Genomic DNA, 18,417 nt, shown 5'->3' on the forward strand with positions numbered 1-18,417 from the left:
ACTGTTACAGAGAAATAAGCTCCCTAAGGGAGTCAGCCTGATTTGGTAAAACAAAACAGCACCTTAAAGGCTCTTGTCCAACAAGATGTCTCCCATTCACACATCAAAATAATTCCATTACCCTCGAAATGCATAATAATAGAAGTAACTGTTCAGTGATTCAGTGATCACAGACATCAGGTGAAACATAAAACATGAAGATATAAGCTTGCCAAGTATTTGCATTGTGATGCAGAATTAAAATTAAAGACAATTTCTCCACGTATGATGAGGCCTTCCAGATGCTCTTGCTTGTGGAGGCCACTGGACCAGTTGCATTCAGCTTTGTAATAATGTAAAGCCTCCTGCAGGTACCTGTAACCACTCAAAAGGTTTGGCCTGACCATCCACACAAGAAAGACCAAGTAGATAAAGAATGTCTATTGTCCAGATTATGACATGTATTGGGATGGATAATCTGTTCAAGTTGTCTATTAGTAAGCACATCTGGGACAGATAACAAAATAACCAGCAGATGAGCCTAGACTTGAACGAGAGGAAAAAAACCAAATCATAATGTCTTCAGGAAATGATAAAACTCCTTTAATGATCCCAGGTTTCTATGGAAACAAGGGCTAATCATTTTCATATAAAAATTCTACCAATGTTGCTGTGCAATAGAAATTCAGGGAATACAAGTCTCCAAACAACTGGGAAATGAATATCACACAGAGGACAATGGGACGTACATGATTGGTGTGAACAGGCTGCACAGTCCATCAATATGGAATTTCAAGAAAGAACAGTAGTAGAAACATGATAGGACAGAAAAATGGATTGATGTGGGCCGAGAGGCAAGACAAATAAGTGGCCAGACTGTTCCATTGGTACACTCACAATGTCAGCAGACATTGAGGTAGGTCTCCAGCATGTTGGGGGGAACCCCACATAAAAATGAAGGAAGGACATGGACAGAATGGGCAAGAACAAGTAGCCTAAAATCTGCATTATTGGCACAAGCTCCTAAAGAAAAGAAATCATGGATCCATTTGAGTAGTCTTGAGCTGATATCTCAGAATTATGATTGGGCTTATAAATCATCTGGGGCAATTTTTGATAGGGTTGTTAATTGTTTGCAAATCTTTTGTAGATAAACAAATAATACATATAGATACACACATATACACAAACACACACACATATATACTTTGACCATTAATCCACTGGGCTCTTGGTGTTTTCTATTTGTGTTAGTTCCCCATATATCTTGTATATCAACATGTCTTATTATCCCTGTATTAGATTATCAGAAACTTGAAGATAAGGACTGTGTTCTTTTTTACTTTTGTATCCTTTATCTTTGGACCTTCTTTGCATGTAAAAAACTCCATTTGTATGTTAGTTAATTAAAAAGACTTCATCTCTGATATTCTTATAACTTTTAAATTGTAACATTTTTGTTCAGTTTATTTTCCTTTAGGTTTTGTTTGCATTCATTCTATAGACTTTCATATCTATTGTTAGTCTAGGCACTATGCCAGGTACTGGAGATGAAAGGAATGAGGAAATTCTTGGCCAAAAGAAGCTTACTTTCTACAGGGGGATATAACATGTTCCAAGTTAAATAAATACAGATTGTTTACAATATAACTACTAAGTGATATGAGAAGGCAAATGTGGGAGGATCTATATTAACAACTAAGTCAATCATAAAAAAATTCCCCAAAGAGATGGAACTTGTTCAAGGAAATGAAGGAAAATAGGGATTCCAGGAAATGGAGGTAAAAACAGAGGCACAACTAAGCATAGGGGATGGTGTGGCTGAAAGTACACAGGTAAAGAACAGAATGTTATGCATAGACATCCATAAATAGGCCATTTTGGCTAGAGTACAGAGTATATGAGAAAGAATAATGTGTAATCAATCAGCCTGGAAAGATGGGCTGGAACCAAATAGTGAAGGGTTTTAAATGTCAGAAGAGTTTGTTTTTTATTTTAGAGACAATGGAGGACTCCCTGAAGCTTGTATATCTGGGGAGTGAAATGGTCAGACCTGGGTTTTAATTTAAAATGATGGGTTTAGAAGGAAATAGAATGATTTCATTTCTGGACATCAAACTCTAAGCTGAGTTTGAGATTCCTATGCTCATTCTGTTATCTCCAAACTTATTTTTGTCCATTAACTAGTAACAGATAGCAGAATGAAGGTCAGTTAATGCATAAAAATGTTCATTACGCTTTGCAAAAATGCCAATCCTTGTTAGATATTAACTCTTTGCCAGTATAGCCATAGCCTGTACAATAGAGGAGCTATGTATTTACGCTGATAAGAAGAGGAAAGAATAAGATGGCTCCAAGAACTCTAAATTTTATTAGGAAGGTTGATCTGAGATATTGTGGAAAGAAACAAAGTGGGAAGATTTCATCCAGATTCTGCCAATTGCTGTCTATGTAACCACAAACAAATCGCTTCGTCTAGCTTGAACCTGTGTTTCTTCATTTGTAGGACTGGGATGTGCTCGGGGTGCTTTGTAAGCCATAGAAAGGCTACATGTTAAGACAGATATGAAATCATATTTGTTCAGCTAGTCTCCCTATTAAAATTGGTTCCTTGAAATTTTTATCCATTTCTTCTCATAAATTCACTACTCAAACTTCTAGGGATCTTTGAGTTCATTTAATATCACAAGACTATCAATATAGCATTTAGCTAGTCATCTTTTTTTTTTTAGTTTCTAAATGACTATCCCCAATCCTTTCTGGTTATGCATGACTTTGAAAGTTATCATTTATATCATGTTTTCAGCTTGAAGAGTTTGTTATATAAATATCAAGAATTACGTAACTGAATTATTTTTATAATAAATGTAAAGGGTTTTAACAAAACTCAAAGCACTATGTAGATGTAAGCTATTATTATTATCATCTGTATAGCAAATCTATGATTAATTTTTAAGTTTATTACTATTAGAATGAAATTAATTCAATTTTAGTTAAGCCAGGATGCCTACATATATCATTGCTTGCCTAAATTGACCTCTGTTAATCCAATTATTTTTTTTTTTTGAGAACAATTACATTATTTGGCAGAATCATTCACTTTTAATTTATACTTACAATAAACCCATGTATTTACTATAACACAAAACAAGAAAAATGCCATAGTGCGTACTATGACTAAGGAAATAATTAGAAAAAAATTCTATCTAATATTTTAAATAAGAGCACATAAAAATTTGCTTGCATATTTTTGCATGAAAATATAGAACCAAAGTAGAAGAAAAATCCTAAAACTGTTCTGAGTTGAGATTATTATAAGACATTAAAAGTCAAGCTTAAGGAGAGAAAAATAATAAATATATCCTAGACTCTCCCATGGAGATATTAAAATAGAATATGGATATTTTAATTATTTGCTAATAATAACAACAATCTAAGTACCAGAAGAGGCTTAGTAACATTTAGAGTATGACTAAGAAAAGTTAGCATTTTGCATCTAGCTAACATGGAATAAGAAAACCACCCCACTATTTAGGTAATATGTAATTTACAAACAATTGTGTATATTTTCACAGTTTTACTAGTCTAATCTCTCTTGTTTTCTAAAGCTCTGGAGTATCTTACTCCTAACCAAATATAAAATCAGTCATCTTATCAAAAGAGAGATTACTATAATCCTCATTTTTAAAAAGATAGAGAGAATCTTAAGGAAAGCTTGCTATATATTTATGCATACATTCATTTTTCTTTTAGCTATTAAAATGTAGTGATACTAGAAATCTCTGCAGGAAAGAAAATGGTTTTTAATAGTTTAGAATATGATCTAGAATGAGTAAAGGTTATTTTTAAAAAAACTTTTAGGTTAAAAAATTCTGAATTCTTAGATTTCTTTTCCTTCTTATCTATTCTTATATATAGGATTACATATAGGTCAAGCTAACACTTAACACTGAAAGGATTTCCCCAATATCATTTCTTCCTGATAGATGAGGAGACAGGTGATTAGATGGAATTATCTCACTGGACTAAGGAGATTGAGCTAAATTGGAATTGGGGAAAGTTAAAAACTTCATAGCCTTACAAACTCTTCTTAACCATAATCAATACTTAGTTTATAATACTGTGACTTAAATATCCCTAAAGAAACAAAGATATCAAGCAAGGGGTAGTACATCATGAATATACAAAAGTAAATATAATTTTGTGAGTCAGGGATATTGGTGAAAACCTTGGGAGACAGATTTAAAAAGAAGTCCTCACATAATCAAAGGTTTGACCAGGAATTTATCACTGGGAATACTGAGGGGTTAAGAAATCAAAGTTGGGTTTTTTCAAGAGAGGCAAAAAGAATAATGCAAAAGAAATCAAGGAGTCAAGATACATACATCCACCCCATCATCTCACCCTTCCTGTTTCCATCTAATCCTAAAACTGCAAGGGAGCTATACGCTTAGTCCTGACCCATATATGGAGTGTCAGGATGAGAACTGGGAGGGGCCACAAATACAGACTCTGCCTGCTTGGAAAGAAATTAAGACCCTGGGAGCAATCAGCTCGCTAGAGATTATCACCAGCTGAGTTCAGATATCAGGAGGAGTTTGTAAGATTGAAGATTACAACTTTGCCCAATTTCCATTTAGCACAGAATCCTTAGTCTGCTGAGTTAAGTTTACCATCTGTCTCCTCTTCTACCAGGAGAAAGTGATACTGGGGAAATCCTTTCAGTGTTAACATCCCCTTATCCCAAAGGCCCCTGGCTAGGATCTCTCCTCCTTGCTGGAGATGAATGGCCTGCCCTGGGTAAGGGGTTGAACAGAGATGGTGAGTGCAGGAGCCTCAGCCTTCTGCAGTCTCCTCTGAACTCCTCAGACACATGTCTCCCTCCAGGACTCCTGGAGTCTCCCCTCTTCTGGAGTTCCTGGCTTCTTGCTCCAGAAAGAAGATGGATAAAGTCAACCCCATTTCATAGAAGACATGATGGAGAAAAAGTGGGGAGGGGAGTTGATCTCTCCCCTATTCTGTCTCAAAACTGAAAGCCAGGAGCACCTAAGGTGATTCTGTACTTGAGGAGTCCTAAAAAGACTTGGACCTTGATGAGGGCTTTGAGATGGAGAGCATCCCTGTGAATGGCAAGGGTATTATAAGATCTTTGGTACTGTAGTGTAGCAAAAAGATAATTGAACTTTGAGTCAGGGGAAGAAGGAGTTTGAATACTTGCTCCTCCAATTAATTATATGAATTATGGGCCAGTCACTTAACAATCCTAAATCTCAATTTTTTTCCTCTAAGACAGCGGTAATAAAATTTATACTACCTGCCTCCTAGGTTGTTGGTAAGAATGTGTCCTGTAAGTCTGAAAATTTTAACGAAAGTGCTATAAATATAAGTTGTTATCATCATAATCACTCTTTGAGCTCTTAAGTTCAGTTTTTCTTGAATGAATACTCAGCAGGGAAGAATGACTTTTTCTTTTGGTAAACTGCTATTATCTTCAGGGCTACACTCATTTTCTATTTTGAGGACAGTGGTAGAGAATAGTGGTAGTTAAGTAGTAGGTCTTTTAAAAAGGTGATATTCCCAAGAGTTTATTCTTTAAGGCAACAAGAGCTAAACTGCTCAATTCCCAGTCCTCAACCACAGTGATGATGTCAGTGGGTCCAATTTTCCCATGTTCTCTGCAGGAAGACTTTTCTTTGTTTCCCTTTGTATTTCTGTCTTTCACATCCTTTCTGCCATAGGGAAATAATCATAGCCCTTTACTGGGCTCAACACATAATGAGAGTTCAATAAATGTTGCTGAATGACTGACTAAGAAACAAGGCTTGTTCTCCTGTTGGCTCGAACCTCATAACCTTGTCTCATGGTCTCTTTCAATGTGTTCTGCCATTTAATCCATTGACTATTCATTAAGTGTCTCTTAGGTATAAGGCACTGAAGAGGCAAAGAGGAAAGAGTCTGATTTTATTTGGGTCACTAAAAAAATAGATTTTTTGGAGAGTGTTATCAGTTATTTTTACAAATCTTTTTAATAAGACAGAGCTAATTTCTTAGGAAAGACACTCAAAATTCATGCAATGCACAAGACTTTTAAGCTGAAATGTTTGGGGTGACGGTCAAAGAGAGAAAGGATCACAGGTTTAGAGATGAAAGAGACCTCAGAGGTCATTTGGTATAGCCTCCTCATGTTACCTCTGAGGGAACACAGGCCTAAGGAGCTTAAATGACCTACCAAGGCCAATGTAAGAGGTGGGATTTGAACCCAGGTCCAGTGTGTAACTCCCCTCATCTTATAGAGGAGGAGGTCTTTAACACTTAAGGATTGACCATGTTTCAGAACTAACCTCCCTCATTATTCAAATGTTAAAGATATAATCCTAATTCTTGGTCTGGAAATGATTATTTCAAGGTGGGGAATTGTGGGTATAGTAACTCCCTCTCTCCATTTATGCAATCTGTCTAACTTCAGTGTTTTTGTTGTCTAAGATTCTGAGAAGATATGTGATTTGGCCATAATTGCAATGTTACGGTGCACATGAGGCAGGAATTCCTCCAGGTCTTCCTGACTCTAAGGTCATTAATGTCTCTTCAGGACATCCAGGATCCAACTTCTCATATTCCTAACAAATGATGTAAGAATGGAAGTAATGCTCATCTGCTCAACTACGCTGTTCAGGGACTGTTATGTTCTGGTTACTAGAATTATCTAGTTACTTGAAATGTTTATAGTTTCAAAACTGAACACAATGAAAAATGACCTTTAGGGGCAACTTCCTATAAATCTCTCATTTGCTAATGTAGACTTTTCGAATTATAAAATAAGATCCACATACCTACCCCCACTTTTTTTTTTTTTACTCCAAACACCTTTCCCAATAACATTTTATTTTTTTCTTTCAGTTGAAAATAAGATAAGAATTATAGAAATGTCTGAATTTACAACCTTAAAATAGGATTTCTAGTACTTTGTAAATCAAATTTCATCAGATCACCCCTTCCAAAAAGTCCTTCTTCCACAGGTCTAATGCACTAGTGATACAGATATATATTTGAGATCAACAAAAGGTTGTATATTTAAAGTTATTTCCTTTTGTCAGTTTTGTTCTAAGACATCTTGAATGAACATGGTGGTATTTATAGGAAACCTCATTAATTCCCATTTCAAAATTTAGGTAATTTTAACACTAAACATAATCTTTATTTTCAAATATTTAAAATGGATTGGTGGTCTCATCAGTATGAATGTTGTCCTATAATGATACAGATTCCAATCCATCCATGCCTACTTAGCCTATGTGACTTGCCCATGATCCCACAAACATCCCTCAAAGGATTTACCCAATGTACTACGATGTCTTTTCTTGAGTTCTCCTGACCATTTGAGGAAGTCAATGGGCTTGCCACTATGTAACTCTCACTCTCTCCATAAAACTAAACCATCTTCTTTTTCATTCATATATTTCTCTAATGATATTCTCTACTCTAGGATCCTTTCACAATTTCTAACTTGTTCTGAGAGAGTCTGCTCCTATTCACCATGGGCTTCTATGCATTCTCAATTATACTGATTTAAAATTTTGCAGAGTATTGGCTCCTTGACTTACAGTCATATAGCAACCTTGGTAGATTAGTATTGAAAATATGGACCTGGGGACAGCTAGAGGATGCAGTGGATTGAGCACCAGCCCTGAAGGCAGGAGGACCTGAGTTCAAATTTGACCACAGACACTTAACCATTCCTAGCTGTGTGATCCTGGGCAACTCACTTAACCCCAATTGACTCAGAGGGAAAAAAAAAGGAAAGAAAATATGGGTCTTTGTTTCTGGGAGATTTGTGGTTCTTGAAGGAACTTTTCAATTTCTGAAATGCAAGCCAGGACCTCTCTTCTTCCTGCTTAATTATGGGCCAACTCATGTGGATTTTCAGTGTATGGCCCACGCACCTATGTCCATAGTCCCTTTCAGCTCTAAAGATATTATCCTTTAAGTGGGATGGCTCCAATTTCCTTGATGGTGAAGGTTTGTCATACAAACTTTTGTAGACCTTTTCTCTCTCTTCTGTTCTTCTTCCATCCTTGTTAGATGACTTTACTCATCTAGGTCTCTCACCAACTTTATTTAATTTTGTTTTATGCTACCCTGCTTCTCTGTTTTATGGCAAAATACTGTTCATAATCTTCCACCATCATTCTCTCTAAGATTTTACAAATCAATTTGCATTTTAAACTGAATATGCTTAACTTAAAAGTGGCTACCAGCTTTCGTCATTTGGCAACTGTCAAGTTTTTAATAGTTGAGGACATGAAGGATCTTTTCAAGTATTTGCCAATCATCCCACAGCTATTTGCTATACAAAATTTTAGGGTATGAATCTGAATTAGAGATTTAATGGCTCATAAAGAGTTTGATAGCTGATAAGACCTGATAAATATTACTTACAAATTCGGGAAATAATCTTTTTTTTTTTAATTTAATAGCCTTTTATTTACAGTTTATATGCATGGGTAACTTTACAGCATTAATAATTGCCAAACCTCTTGTTCCAATTTTTCACCTCTTACCCCCCACTCCCTCCCCTAGATGGCAGGATGACCAGTAGATGTTAAATACATTAACATATAAATTAGATACACAATAAGTATACATGACCAAAACGTTATTTTGCTGTACAAAAAGAATCAGACTCTGAAATATTGTACCATTAGCTTGTGAAGGAAATCAAAAATGCAGGTGGGCATAAATATAGGGATTGGGAATTCAACGTAATGGTTTTTAGTCATCTCCCAGAGTTCTTTCTCTGGGTGTAGCTGGTTTGGGAAATAATCTTAACAATTAAAAACATTATATTCAACCTTTGATGATGCTTGTCTTTAATAAGATCAACACAACACTTCTATGAAAAGAACAGACCTAACAAGATTATCTCCTTTGGCCTGTTTGTTGAACTATCTACCTTACTACATACATACATCACTACAAACATATCAGTAATGTAAAAGACTTCAAAATATACAGAAATACTTGACAATTATATTTTACCTTTAAAGATTGTCTCTTAGTCACGTAATTCTCAGACAGAAGCAACTTTTCATAGTCATCAAAAATCTATTGAAAAAGAAAATGAATGTTAAGGAGTAGAATGAGTGCAAGCTCTGACATTTAGTAGTTGTTTGACCATGATGGACACTTACCCATTCAGAGTCTATTCTATTCTTGATAAAATGAGGCTAATAATATCTAACCTTTAGAATCTTTAAGAAGCTTAAATGAGACATGTATTGAAAACATTTGAAACCCTCAAGGCATTACTGAAATGTGCATTATACTCAGCCACATATGCTCTAATTGCTAATGTATAATAGATTTACACATGGAATTTTATCATTTTCATTTTCTACAATTCAAAGTAATTCACTGACCTAACCTACTTTTTCAGCCCTACAAACATGCTAGAAAAATGGAACAAATTCTAGTCATCCAAAAAATTCATTTAAGAAAATATCCAGTAGAAATATTAAGTTTATTCATATTTCCTACTGTTGCAAAGAAACTGGCAATAGGATACTTTGCATTGTTCTTATATAACCCACAACTATTTAGTCATTTTAAGAAAGTATGGATTGTAAATACATAGGCAAATTATAGAGTATACAGAGTCATTCCAAAATATGTTCAACTAAGGACAGATATGGGTTATATTCTATTTATTTTTGGGATGATCACTGCCAATGTCATTGGGATAGTTTGGTGAATGATTCCATAGGAGAACCAAGGAACCATAGGATTCCTTGCCATTTTGCTTAGAAAAGAGTGCCAATAGATCCAGCCAGGGAAGGCTGAATTTGCTGCTATGGCAGCTTTGATAAGTAGTTATGGCACAAGTGGTTCTTACTCATGTTTTAAGTTTTGTGGCTTTATGGAACATCTGAAGGTCTTACTGGGAACTGGGAGAATGATGACAGAAAACTATTATATGCCAGCAATAACTGTTTTTTAAAGTCCCATTGTCCAACACATTGTGAAGGACACTAGAGAAACTAAAGAGGTAGCCTCTGTCCCTGAATGACTGAATGAAAAGCACTTATGAGGCACTTATTATAATGCCAAGTACTATGTTAAGCACTGGGGATACAGATAAAAAAATCCAGACAGTCCCTCCTCTCTCAAAGAGCTCACACTCTAAATAGGGAGGACAACACCAAAAAGAAAAGTCAAAAGGATATATCAAAGGACACATACAAGAATGTGCTAGAGTTATATTAAACTAAGTTGACTATTAAATTTTCAGTGTCATCATTTACACCCCCCAAAATCAGCAAATGTTATAAATCGTGGCTTAATGTATTCTTTAGTTAATTGTCTAAATTTACAAGCACGTTGGGGAAATTGTTAGTAATGTAAATTAAACTTAAGTGTGTCATCTGTACATTTCCCCTCAGATAACTGGTTGTTAAACTTTTACACACCTCAGGATAGATAGCAAGACTAAGAGGTCCTTAAGTTATTTCAGTAGGTTGGACAATACTGTACCAGAGTATCTGCAGTGTCCGGTGCATAGCAGAGTGTCTGGCACATAATAAGAGCTTAATAACTGTTTGTGGATGAGAGAGGCAAAGGCTTGGAAAGCCTCCATCTCGCTGGAAGGAAGAGAGCTGAAGATTCCCATCACCTTTAGGTCCCCTCAAGCAGTCTGGACTGGCTGCACTCTGACTTATGCTGGCCAGGATAGTGGGGAAAGGGTAAGGCAAGCATGTAGGCGCCTTCTTGGTGGTGATGGATGTCGGGGGCCAGGGGCAATTAATACAATTAGGAATAAAAGCTATATAAATGAAACCACTATACAAAGTAATTTATAATCAAATGTAATATTTATTGTGTACAACTGCATAGACTGTTCTAAGAATAAAAAGAAGTGAAAAGCAAGCAGGAGGAAGGAAAGAAAAGATATTTAAGAAAAATAATTTCTCTGAATTCTTTTTGATATCATTATGTAAATAGAATTACCAGAATATATATATGTATATATATATATATATATGTATGTGTGTGTGTTTATGTGTGTATAGAAAGAGAGAAGAAAAAGGAGAGGGAGAGGGAGGGAGATGGAGAAGGAGAGAAAGAGAGAGAGGGAAAAGGAGAGAGGGGGGGGGAGAGAGAGAGAGAGAGAGAGAGAGAGAGAGAGAGAGAGAGAAAAGAGAGAGAGAGAGAGAGAGAGAGAAAGAGTTAGTGCAATCATACACCAGTCAATTAGTAGTCACAGTTTCTGGCTAATTGTCTTTTTATTTTAACTTTTGTATTAAAGTATAATTCAATATGCTTGTATTGCTTGCATTTGTTCAAGTGACCCATATCGCAAACTCTAGCATAGAAGCTATCCCTTCTATAAAATTAAGAAATTTAAGGAAGTTGATGAAAATGTCTTGTCTCTGACAACCCTATACTGCACTTGAACTTAAGGAATTTGCATGGAATATATTTATTTAAGGTCTTCCTCAAAGACATTCTGAGTAAAGTGTTTTAGAAACTTTAAAGCATGAGCCAAATAAGAATTATGATTATATTTCACTATTATAATAGATGTAGGTATAACCAGCACTACAGATTCAGTTCTCTCTTGTTCTTTACATTTTCTTAAGATATAGTTACAGTATTTAATTTGTCAGAAATAGTACTGTTAGACTGATAGGGCTGATAAAACCACCTACTTAACAGGAAGACCAATTAAATTTGACAGATCTCTGTTACATTGTTTTGTAAAAGTCAGATCTTGTGTTATTTTTGGTAAAAATAACTTATTGTAGAAACCCCAAATAGCAATTTTAGTTTCAAATTTAAAGAATGATGAATTTAACCAACTAAAATCACAATTAGATTTTTTTCTGAAACATGAAGCACCTTAAAGATATATATAATACTTTTACTTTCTTTAAAGGTCTAGGATATAAAGGAAATGCTCTCTGGAAATAAGTTTTTACCTTCTCAAATTACAGCATCCCCAATTCATTTCACACTTTAGAAATTCTTTTACTCATTTGTAAATTTTCAGTTTATAACACTATAATTTTAAGTTTAGAGAGAATATGCAGTAGCCACAGTAGATGATCTCTGAAAGGCAAGCTAACGCAGGCCAAAGATTGACACAAAGATTGGTAGCAAATGATTAAAATTTTAAACACACATCCTTCCCTTTCTGTTAGCAATATGCCAGTTATTCACAGCCAATCTGACTTTGTGGCTTTGCTTTGCTATTTTCACTGCAATGTCTTGTGGAAGGATTTGAGTGTTTGCTAGTGACTGCTTTACACAGTATGGTGCTTAATAAATAAATGCCTGTTGAATAATGTCTGTTGTGACAAGAGAAAATGCCAATAATTATTATTGAATATATAAAAAGTTATCTCTTTCATACAGAATTGGACAGTATTAAGCATTCTTGGTGAAATGTTATGTGGTCACTGAATTATGATCAAAGTTAGGTTTTTCTCTAAATATGTCATTCCTATAATTACCAAAAAACATTAATTTGAACAGATAATGAATACATGTAACAGTTACCCAATACTTCTATTAACATAATGTTATAGACAGTTTCTAAAATCATGCTTCTAATTCTTTTATTTTTTTTTTAAAAACTGGATAATGGTTAAAAAAAACAAACAAAAAACCATGATTTTTGTGGTATCCCTCGTTTAGAATTCAGGTTTACAAACCTTAGTCGTTTATTGGGCAGAAGGTGGTGCTGTGGATAGAGTTCAGGCCCTGTTACAAGGTTAGTTACAAGGAACTAAGTTCAAATGTGACCCTCAGACTCCTGACATTTAATACTTGTGTAATACTGGACAATTCACTTAACTGATTGCCTAGCAAAAACAAACCTAAAATATAATCAATTTGTAAGATTAAGTTGCTGCTATCATTCAAGAAGACCAATACTGCTTATAGATAAAGTTTTTTTTTTTTTAAACAAGGTTTATATGTTTTTTAAGCTTTTAAAACTTTGTAGGCAACTGTATTTTCCATCAGCTATGTTTATTTTCAACACAAAACATACCCCTTTCTCAAGATATGATCCCCTTTGGTAGTTCTCTCTCCTCCCTTACCCATTAGATTATAAACTTGTCTTTCTTTTTCTTATTTATTCCCAGAGTTTAGCAAGTGTCTGACATATAGTAAATATTCAACAAATGTTTACTGAATTGAATTGTTGGAGTTTTGGGTTCTATGTAACTGAGGAACCAGAAAATTTTTTTTTTGCAAAGGTTATTCCACTAAAAGAGGAAAATTCTTTATAATTTTACTTATACTTTTAAAAATAATTGCTAGTCAAATAAAATGACTTTAAAAAGCATGGAGAATGACTAGATGTGGTGATCCAATCCTGTAATTTCTGCTGAGAGTGTGAAGCTAGTAAATTGCTAAGTTCTGGAATTCTAAGATAAAAGAGTTCTAAAGCTGGTTAGCTGTCTATAAGTTCTGCACCTTTGGGAGGGAAGTACCACAAAGTTGACTAATAAGGGCAAACAGGCTCAGTTAAGAAGGACAGAACAGAATAAAGCTTCTGCAAAAAGCAACAGAAGAATCAGACACATGAGTGGCCAGTGTCCTTGCAGCCTAAGAGAGATAGGGAGGTGGTTATTTATTTTTTTTAAATAGAGAACTCTTCCAAAAATCACTCATTATGGGTGCAGCTTAAGCTCAAAAGAGAACCAGACATTTTGTTCAAGCTAGACAGCCTTGTCCTCCATTGAAATCTTACTTTTAGGCTTCAAAAAACTGTGGAGGTAATCGTGGGTTCTCAAAGGCTAGTCAAGGAAAGCATAAACCCTGATAACTTTTACCAAGCTTACCCAAGAAATAGATTATATACCCATAGCCCAAGAACTAGTCAATCCAGGTTCAGAGAGGCTCATTACCAAGATAGCTAATGGGTGATAACTTTTTCAGCCAAAAAAAACCCTTCAAAAACAGGGGTTGCTCTCTGCACTGGTGGAAATAACATCCTTAACAATCTACCAGCCTACATCCTATTGAAAAAACACTTGCAGCCATTAAAGCAGGGACAAGATCATGAGATGCTAGACACAGACCTCAGAGACCATTTAGTTCAACAGCCTTATCTTTTATATAAGAAAACTGAGGTCCAAAGAAGTTGTCACACAGATGATAAATGAAAGAGCCATAATTTAAACTAGGGTTCCCTGATTCCAAACCTGCCCTCTATAGTCCAAAGAGGCAGCGACTTTCCATATTGTTGGTTTCATCTAAAGCTTCTTTTGAGTAACTTTTAAGATGATAAGATTTAAAAGATTTGGGGTAGAAGTTGGATATTTGGCCAGGACCTAGTCACTATAGTGGCAGTACAAACTACTAGGTTCCAGGAGCCTACTAAGAAAAGAAAATGTGCTTTTGTTACTAAAGTAACAAATTTTAAAGTTTTTAAAATGATCTATACTTACAGTGTCATAATTTTGTTCTAAGAATTCTGCCACCAACACTTTGTGTCTTGTTAATAAGTCCTAGAAAGAGAATGCACAGAGAAAAAATTATTGTATTTGATACATTCTATATACATTCTTTTTCCTTTCCTAACACAATCATCTCATTAATTAAAAATTGCAGAATATTTTAATCTCTTTTATATTACCATCCAGCTTCATGGAGAAAACTGTAGCATTTAATATAGTCTGCAAGTAATTAATAAAAAATGTCAAGGTAGAGTTTAAAATTACATATATTCAAAAGGCAAAACAATTCATTGATAAAATCACAAACCTAAACACAAATCAAATGTAAACTGGATAAAATAACATATTTTTCCAAGTCATATCATTGTTTTCTGTCTACAGGTGAAGTAGCATAGTAGCATAGAGAGAAAGAGTTGGATTCAAAACCAGTAGACTTGGACTCGAGTTCAAATGTAATGCCTGCTGGTTACCAGGAAAGTGAGCTAATTTTTCAGGCTCTAGGCAACATTCTGAGGCTATAAACTACAGAGAAGATACCAAGATGAGCCAGTTGAGTTAATTTTCTCACCCAAGAATTGTATGTACCAGTAAAATCCATAGTTTAGTATCATCCTTAACCTGTAATTATATTTATTTAATGATTCTTCAATCCCCTTCAATTCAGTGAACATTTATAAGGTACCTAGATTGTATAAATCATATACTGTGACTTAGGGGAAATATGAAATTTAGATTAGACAATCATGAAGCTTATAATGTTTTAGAGATATGTGCTAATTCAAGTGGAAAAATTAAATGGATGTAGAGATAGGGGAGAGAGACATTTCTGACTGCAGATATAATGGGGTAGAAACATAGAGGAAGTAATATTTGAGTTGGGTTTAATTCAGGGTGAAGGACATTATCAGATATAGGGAATGTAAAAAAGGAATAGAAATGAAAACCTGGAAGGGGTGTTTAGGAACTGGAGAATAGTCCAGTTTAATGGAACTTGGTTCAGTAATCAATAGATTCACTATAATTGAGCAAATAAATAATATCAACAAATCTGTAAAATAAGGAAGATGTCTAGCAATGATATGAAGGAAGGATTGAGCAGTATTGTGGAGAAAGGAAAATCTATTAAGAGGATATCTGAAATCTCATGAGATTTAGAGCAGGAAAATATCTTCAAGTCCAGGACCCTCAGCTGAAAGCACTAAGGTCCCCCCAATGGGGAAGTGACATGCCTAGGGTCACAAAGATAAGAAAAAGCAGAGGTAGAGTGGAGACTTTGGATCCTCAGACTAATGCAAGTTCTTCTTTACCACAAGTGCTAATGCTATACAGCAGGCACAGAAGTGCAAAAGAGTGCAGGTGGGTTGTAAAAAAGGCTGTACTTGATGGTGGCAGAAGGAAGAAAAAAAGGAAATAGATGATAGAAATGATTATTTTTACATGGGCAACATTAAAACATCAGGCAGACATAAACATAAAGAAATAAAACTTTTGGCTATTTAAAAATGCTTTTCACCAGGCAGCTTCTCTGGTTTAAAGTTTTTTTTTTTTTTTTTAAGAAAGCTCATTTACATTTAAAATGGAAAAATCACTATAGTATAAAGATTTATGGAAATGAGAATATGTTTAAAATAAGATTATTGTGATCACTTAAGGCTAAGTGGCTTTATGAGAGTTCTAAGTACAAACTGTTCTATGTATGTAGTTCTGTTACTACTGGAATAACTTACAGAATATCATAGAATGAAATGAAAGAGAACTTTTCCTGTTCTCTACCCATAGCTCAGCTGTATATTAATTAAACTAAATCTTTTAATAATTCTATTCTGTCCTAATCCTCTCAATGAACTCATTAGTTAAATATCCTATCCTATTCACTTTGCAGAATTTAATTTAAAAAGTTTATGTCTTATAACTAGGAAAAATTCCAAAGCCTTCTTATTCTAAATATCTTTAGACCTTAATAAATGTTTAATTAAAAACTTTTCCTGGGGACATGGGAAAAGGTGAGGCCAGTGTCAAAATCAACCAGTTTAATATTTTAGCAAATAGAAAAAAATAAATCATTTACATTACAGTATTATGAACTTTCATTCCAAACTGAAAATAACATTGGCTCTTATTTAAATGACATTTGTTATTTTACTGCTAAAAATGGACATCTAAAGATCTACTTTTCTCTGTGAGGTCCTCAATAATGATTTGGAGGGAAAGCTTTAAATGGGGGATTGATTTCCCAGTATCCAAAGGAGTTACACTTTTGGTTTGAATTAGTTTCTCTTTTGAGGGATCTCTGAAGAAATAAGAGAGTTTCAAGACTATGTTTAGATTTTCAGTCTGTTCTGGGAGGTTCACTGAGCAGGCTACACGGTTTTTCCAGGGGCAGAAAGAAACTCTCCAATTGCTTGTGGACTGGGGATAAGTACCTCACCCACATTATTATTTGCATTCATCATCCAACTGAAATAATAACTTCAAATCTTGAGTCTAAAAAAGATAAAAGTTCAAAGGGAGACTGGAAATTAATACAGCCATTCAAAGTCAAAGAATAATTGTGTGCTAAAGCCGAGCATGGAATAAAAAGATTTTTAGCCCTGTCCTGGTATTGTCATTCATTTACCATATATTTCCCTTTACTTCTGGCTTTGAGAAAGAGTTGGTCCTACCCCTTATGCTCAATACTTCGACAAGTACCCTTCCTTGATTCCATCCCCTCCTCTTTTCTTTAGCAGATTGCATCATCTACAAAATCTTTAATCTTCAATTGGTCCCTAATCACTGGCTCCTTATCTGCTGTCTATAAACATGCCCATCCTCACTATCTCTCATAAGAAAACTTGCTCTCCTCTTCTTGGCTAAATTCCTTGAGAAAGCCAAATACACTAGGTGTCTCTCTACTTCTTCTCTCATTCATAAGTATTATGCAATCTGTCTTCAAATCTCATCATTCAACTAAACCTGCCCTCTCCTGTTACCAATTATCTATTAATTGTCAGATTTTTTGGCCTTTTCTCAATTTTCCTGCTGAATTCCCAAATCCTAATCATTCCCAACTTCCCTATTACTGTCCAGGGCACCACCATCTGCCCATTTATCAAGAATCACAATCTGGGTATCCTTCCTTACACATACTCACATACTCAATCTGTTGTCAAATCTTGTTGTTTCTATCTTTTCAACATCTCTCATACATATATCCTCCTTTCCACTCACATAATTGCCACTCTAAAATAGGCCCTCATCACAACTCACCTGGACTCCCCCAATAGATCTCTTTCCATTCCAATACACCTTTCACTCAGTGACCAAAATAATTTCCCCAAAGTTCAACTCTTAGAACTCTATACTCAGTAAACTCCATTGGTTCCCTATTTCTACAATGATCAATTATAAAGTCTTTTATCTTGTAAAGTCATTCACAATCTTGCCCCTTCCAACCTTTCCAGTCATCTTACACGTTCCTTCTACACTCTCCGATCCAGATACAAGCTTACTTCCTGTTTTTCCCACACAATATTAGATATCTCCCTGTTCTGGGCCATCACACACACACACACACACACACACACACACACACACACACACACTGTCCCCCATCTCTGGGATGCTGTTCCTCCTCGCTTCTACCTTTTGGCTTCCTTCAACACTCAGCTCAAATTTCACTTTTTACAGGAGGCCTTTTTAAATTCCTCTTATTACTTGTGACTTTTTTTTTTTTTTTTGCATATAGATGGTCATTTATACGTTATCTGTACAATTAGAATGAGATCCATATGAAGAGAGGGGCAGTGTTTTCTTATCCTGCTTTGTAGTCCCAAACTTTAGCACAGTGTCTGCTATATACTAGGTCCCTGGTAAATTCATGTTGATTGACTGACTAGAGACTCATAATATCATAATTTTCAAATATAAATATTTCATGTGTATAAGAAACTTACATACATGACTTTGTAGTTTATTATTTTTTTTGACAGAATGA

The 18,417-nt window shown here is 34.9% G+C and overlaps 1 protein-coding gene across 2 annotated transcripts in view; it reads right to left on the reverse strand.

The window, feature by feature from the left end:
• The window catches only part of CAB39L (calcium binding protein 39 like), a 154,382-nt gene that overhangs the window by 20,413 nt on the left and 115,552 nt on the right, over nucleotides 1–18,417 (reverse strand). For both annotated transcript variants that reach the window (XM_003764571.3, XM_031961947.1), the window contains 2 exons: nucleotides 14,433–14,492; nucleotides 9,016–9,081 (listed from right to left, as the gene is read on the reverse strand). In XM_003764571.3, the coding sequence (XP_003764619.2) occupies nucleotides 9,016–9,081; nucleotides 14,433–14,492 (126 nt within the window). The remainder of the gene's footprint in view (nucleotides 1–9,015; nucleotides 9,082–14,432; nucleotides 14,493–18,417) is intronic.

The sequence above is a fragment of the Sarcophilus harrisii genome, chromosome 3 (assembly GCF_902635505.1).
Source record: "Sarcophilus harrisii chromosome 3, mSarHar1.11, whole genome shotgun sequence".
NCBI lineage: Eukaryota > Metazoa > Chordata > Mammalia > Dasyuromorphia > Dasyuridae > Sarcophilus > Sarcophilus harrisii.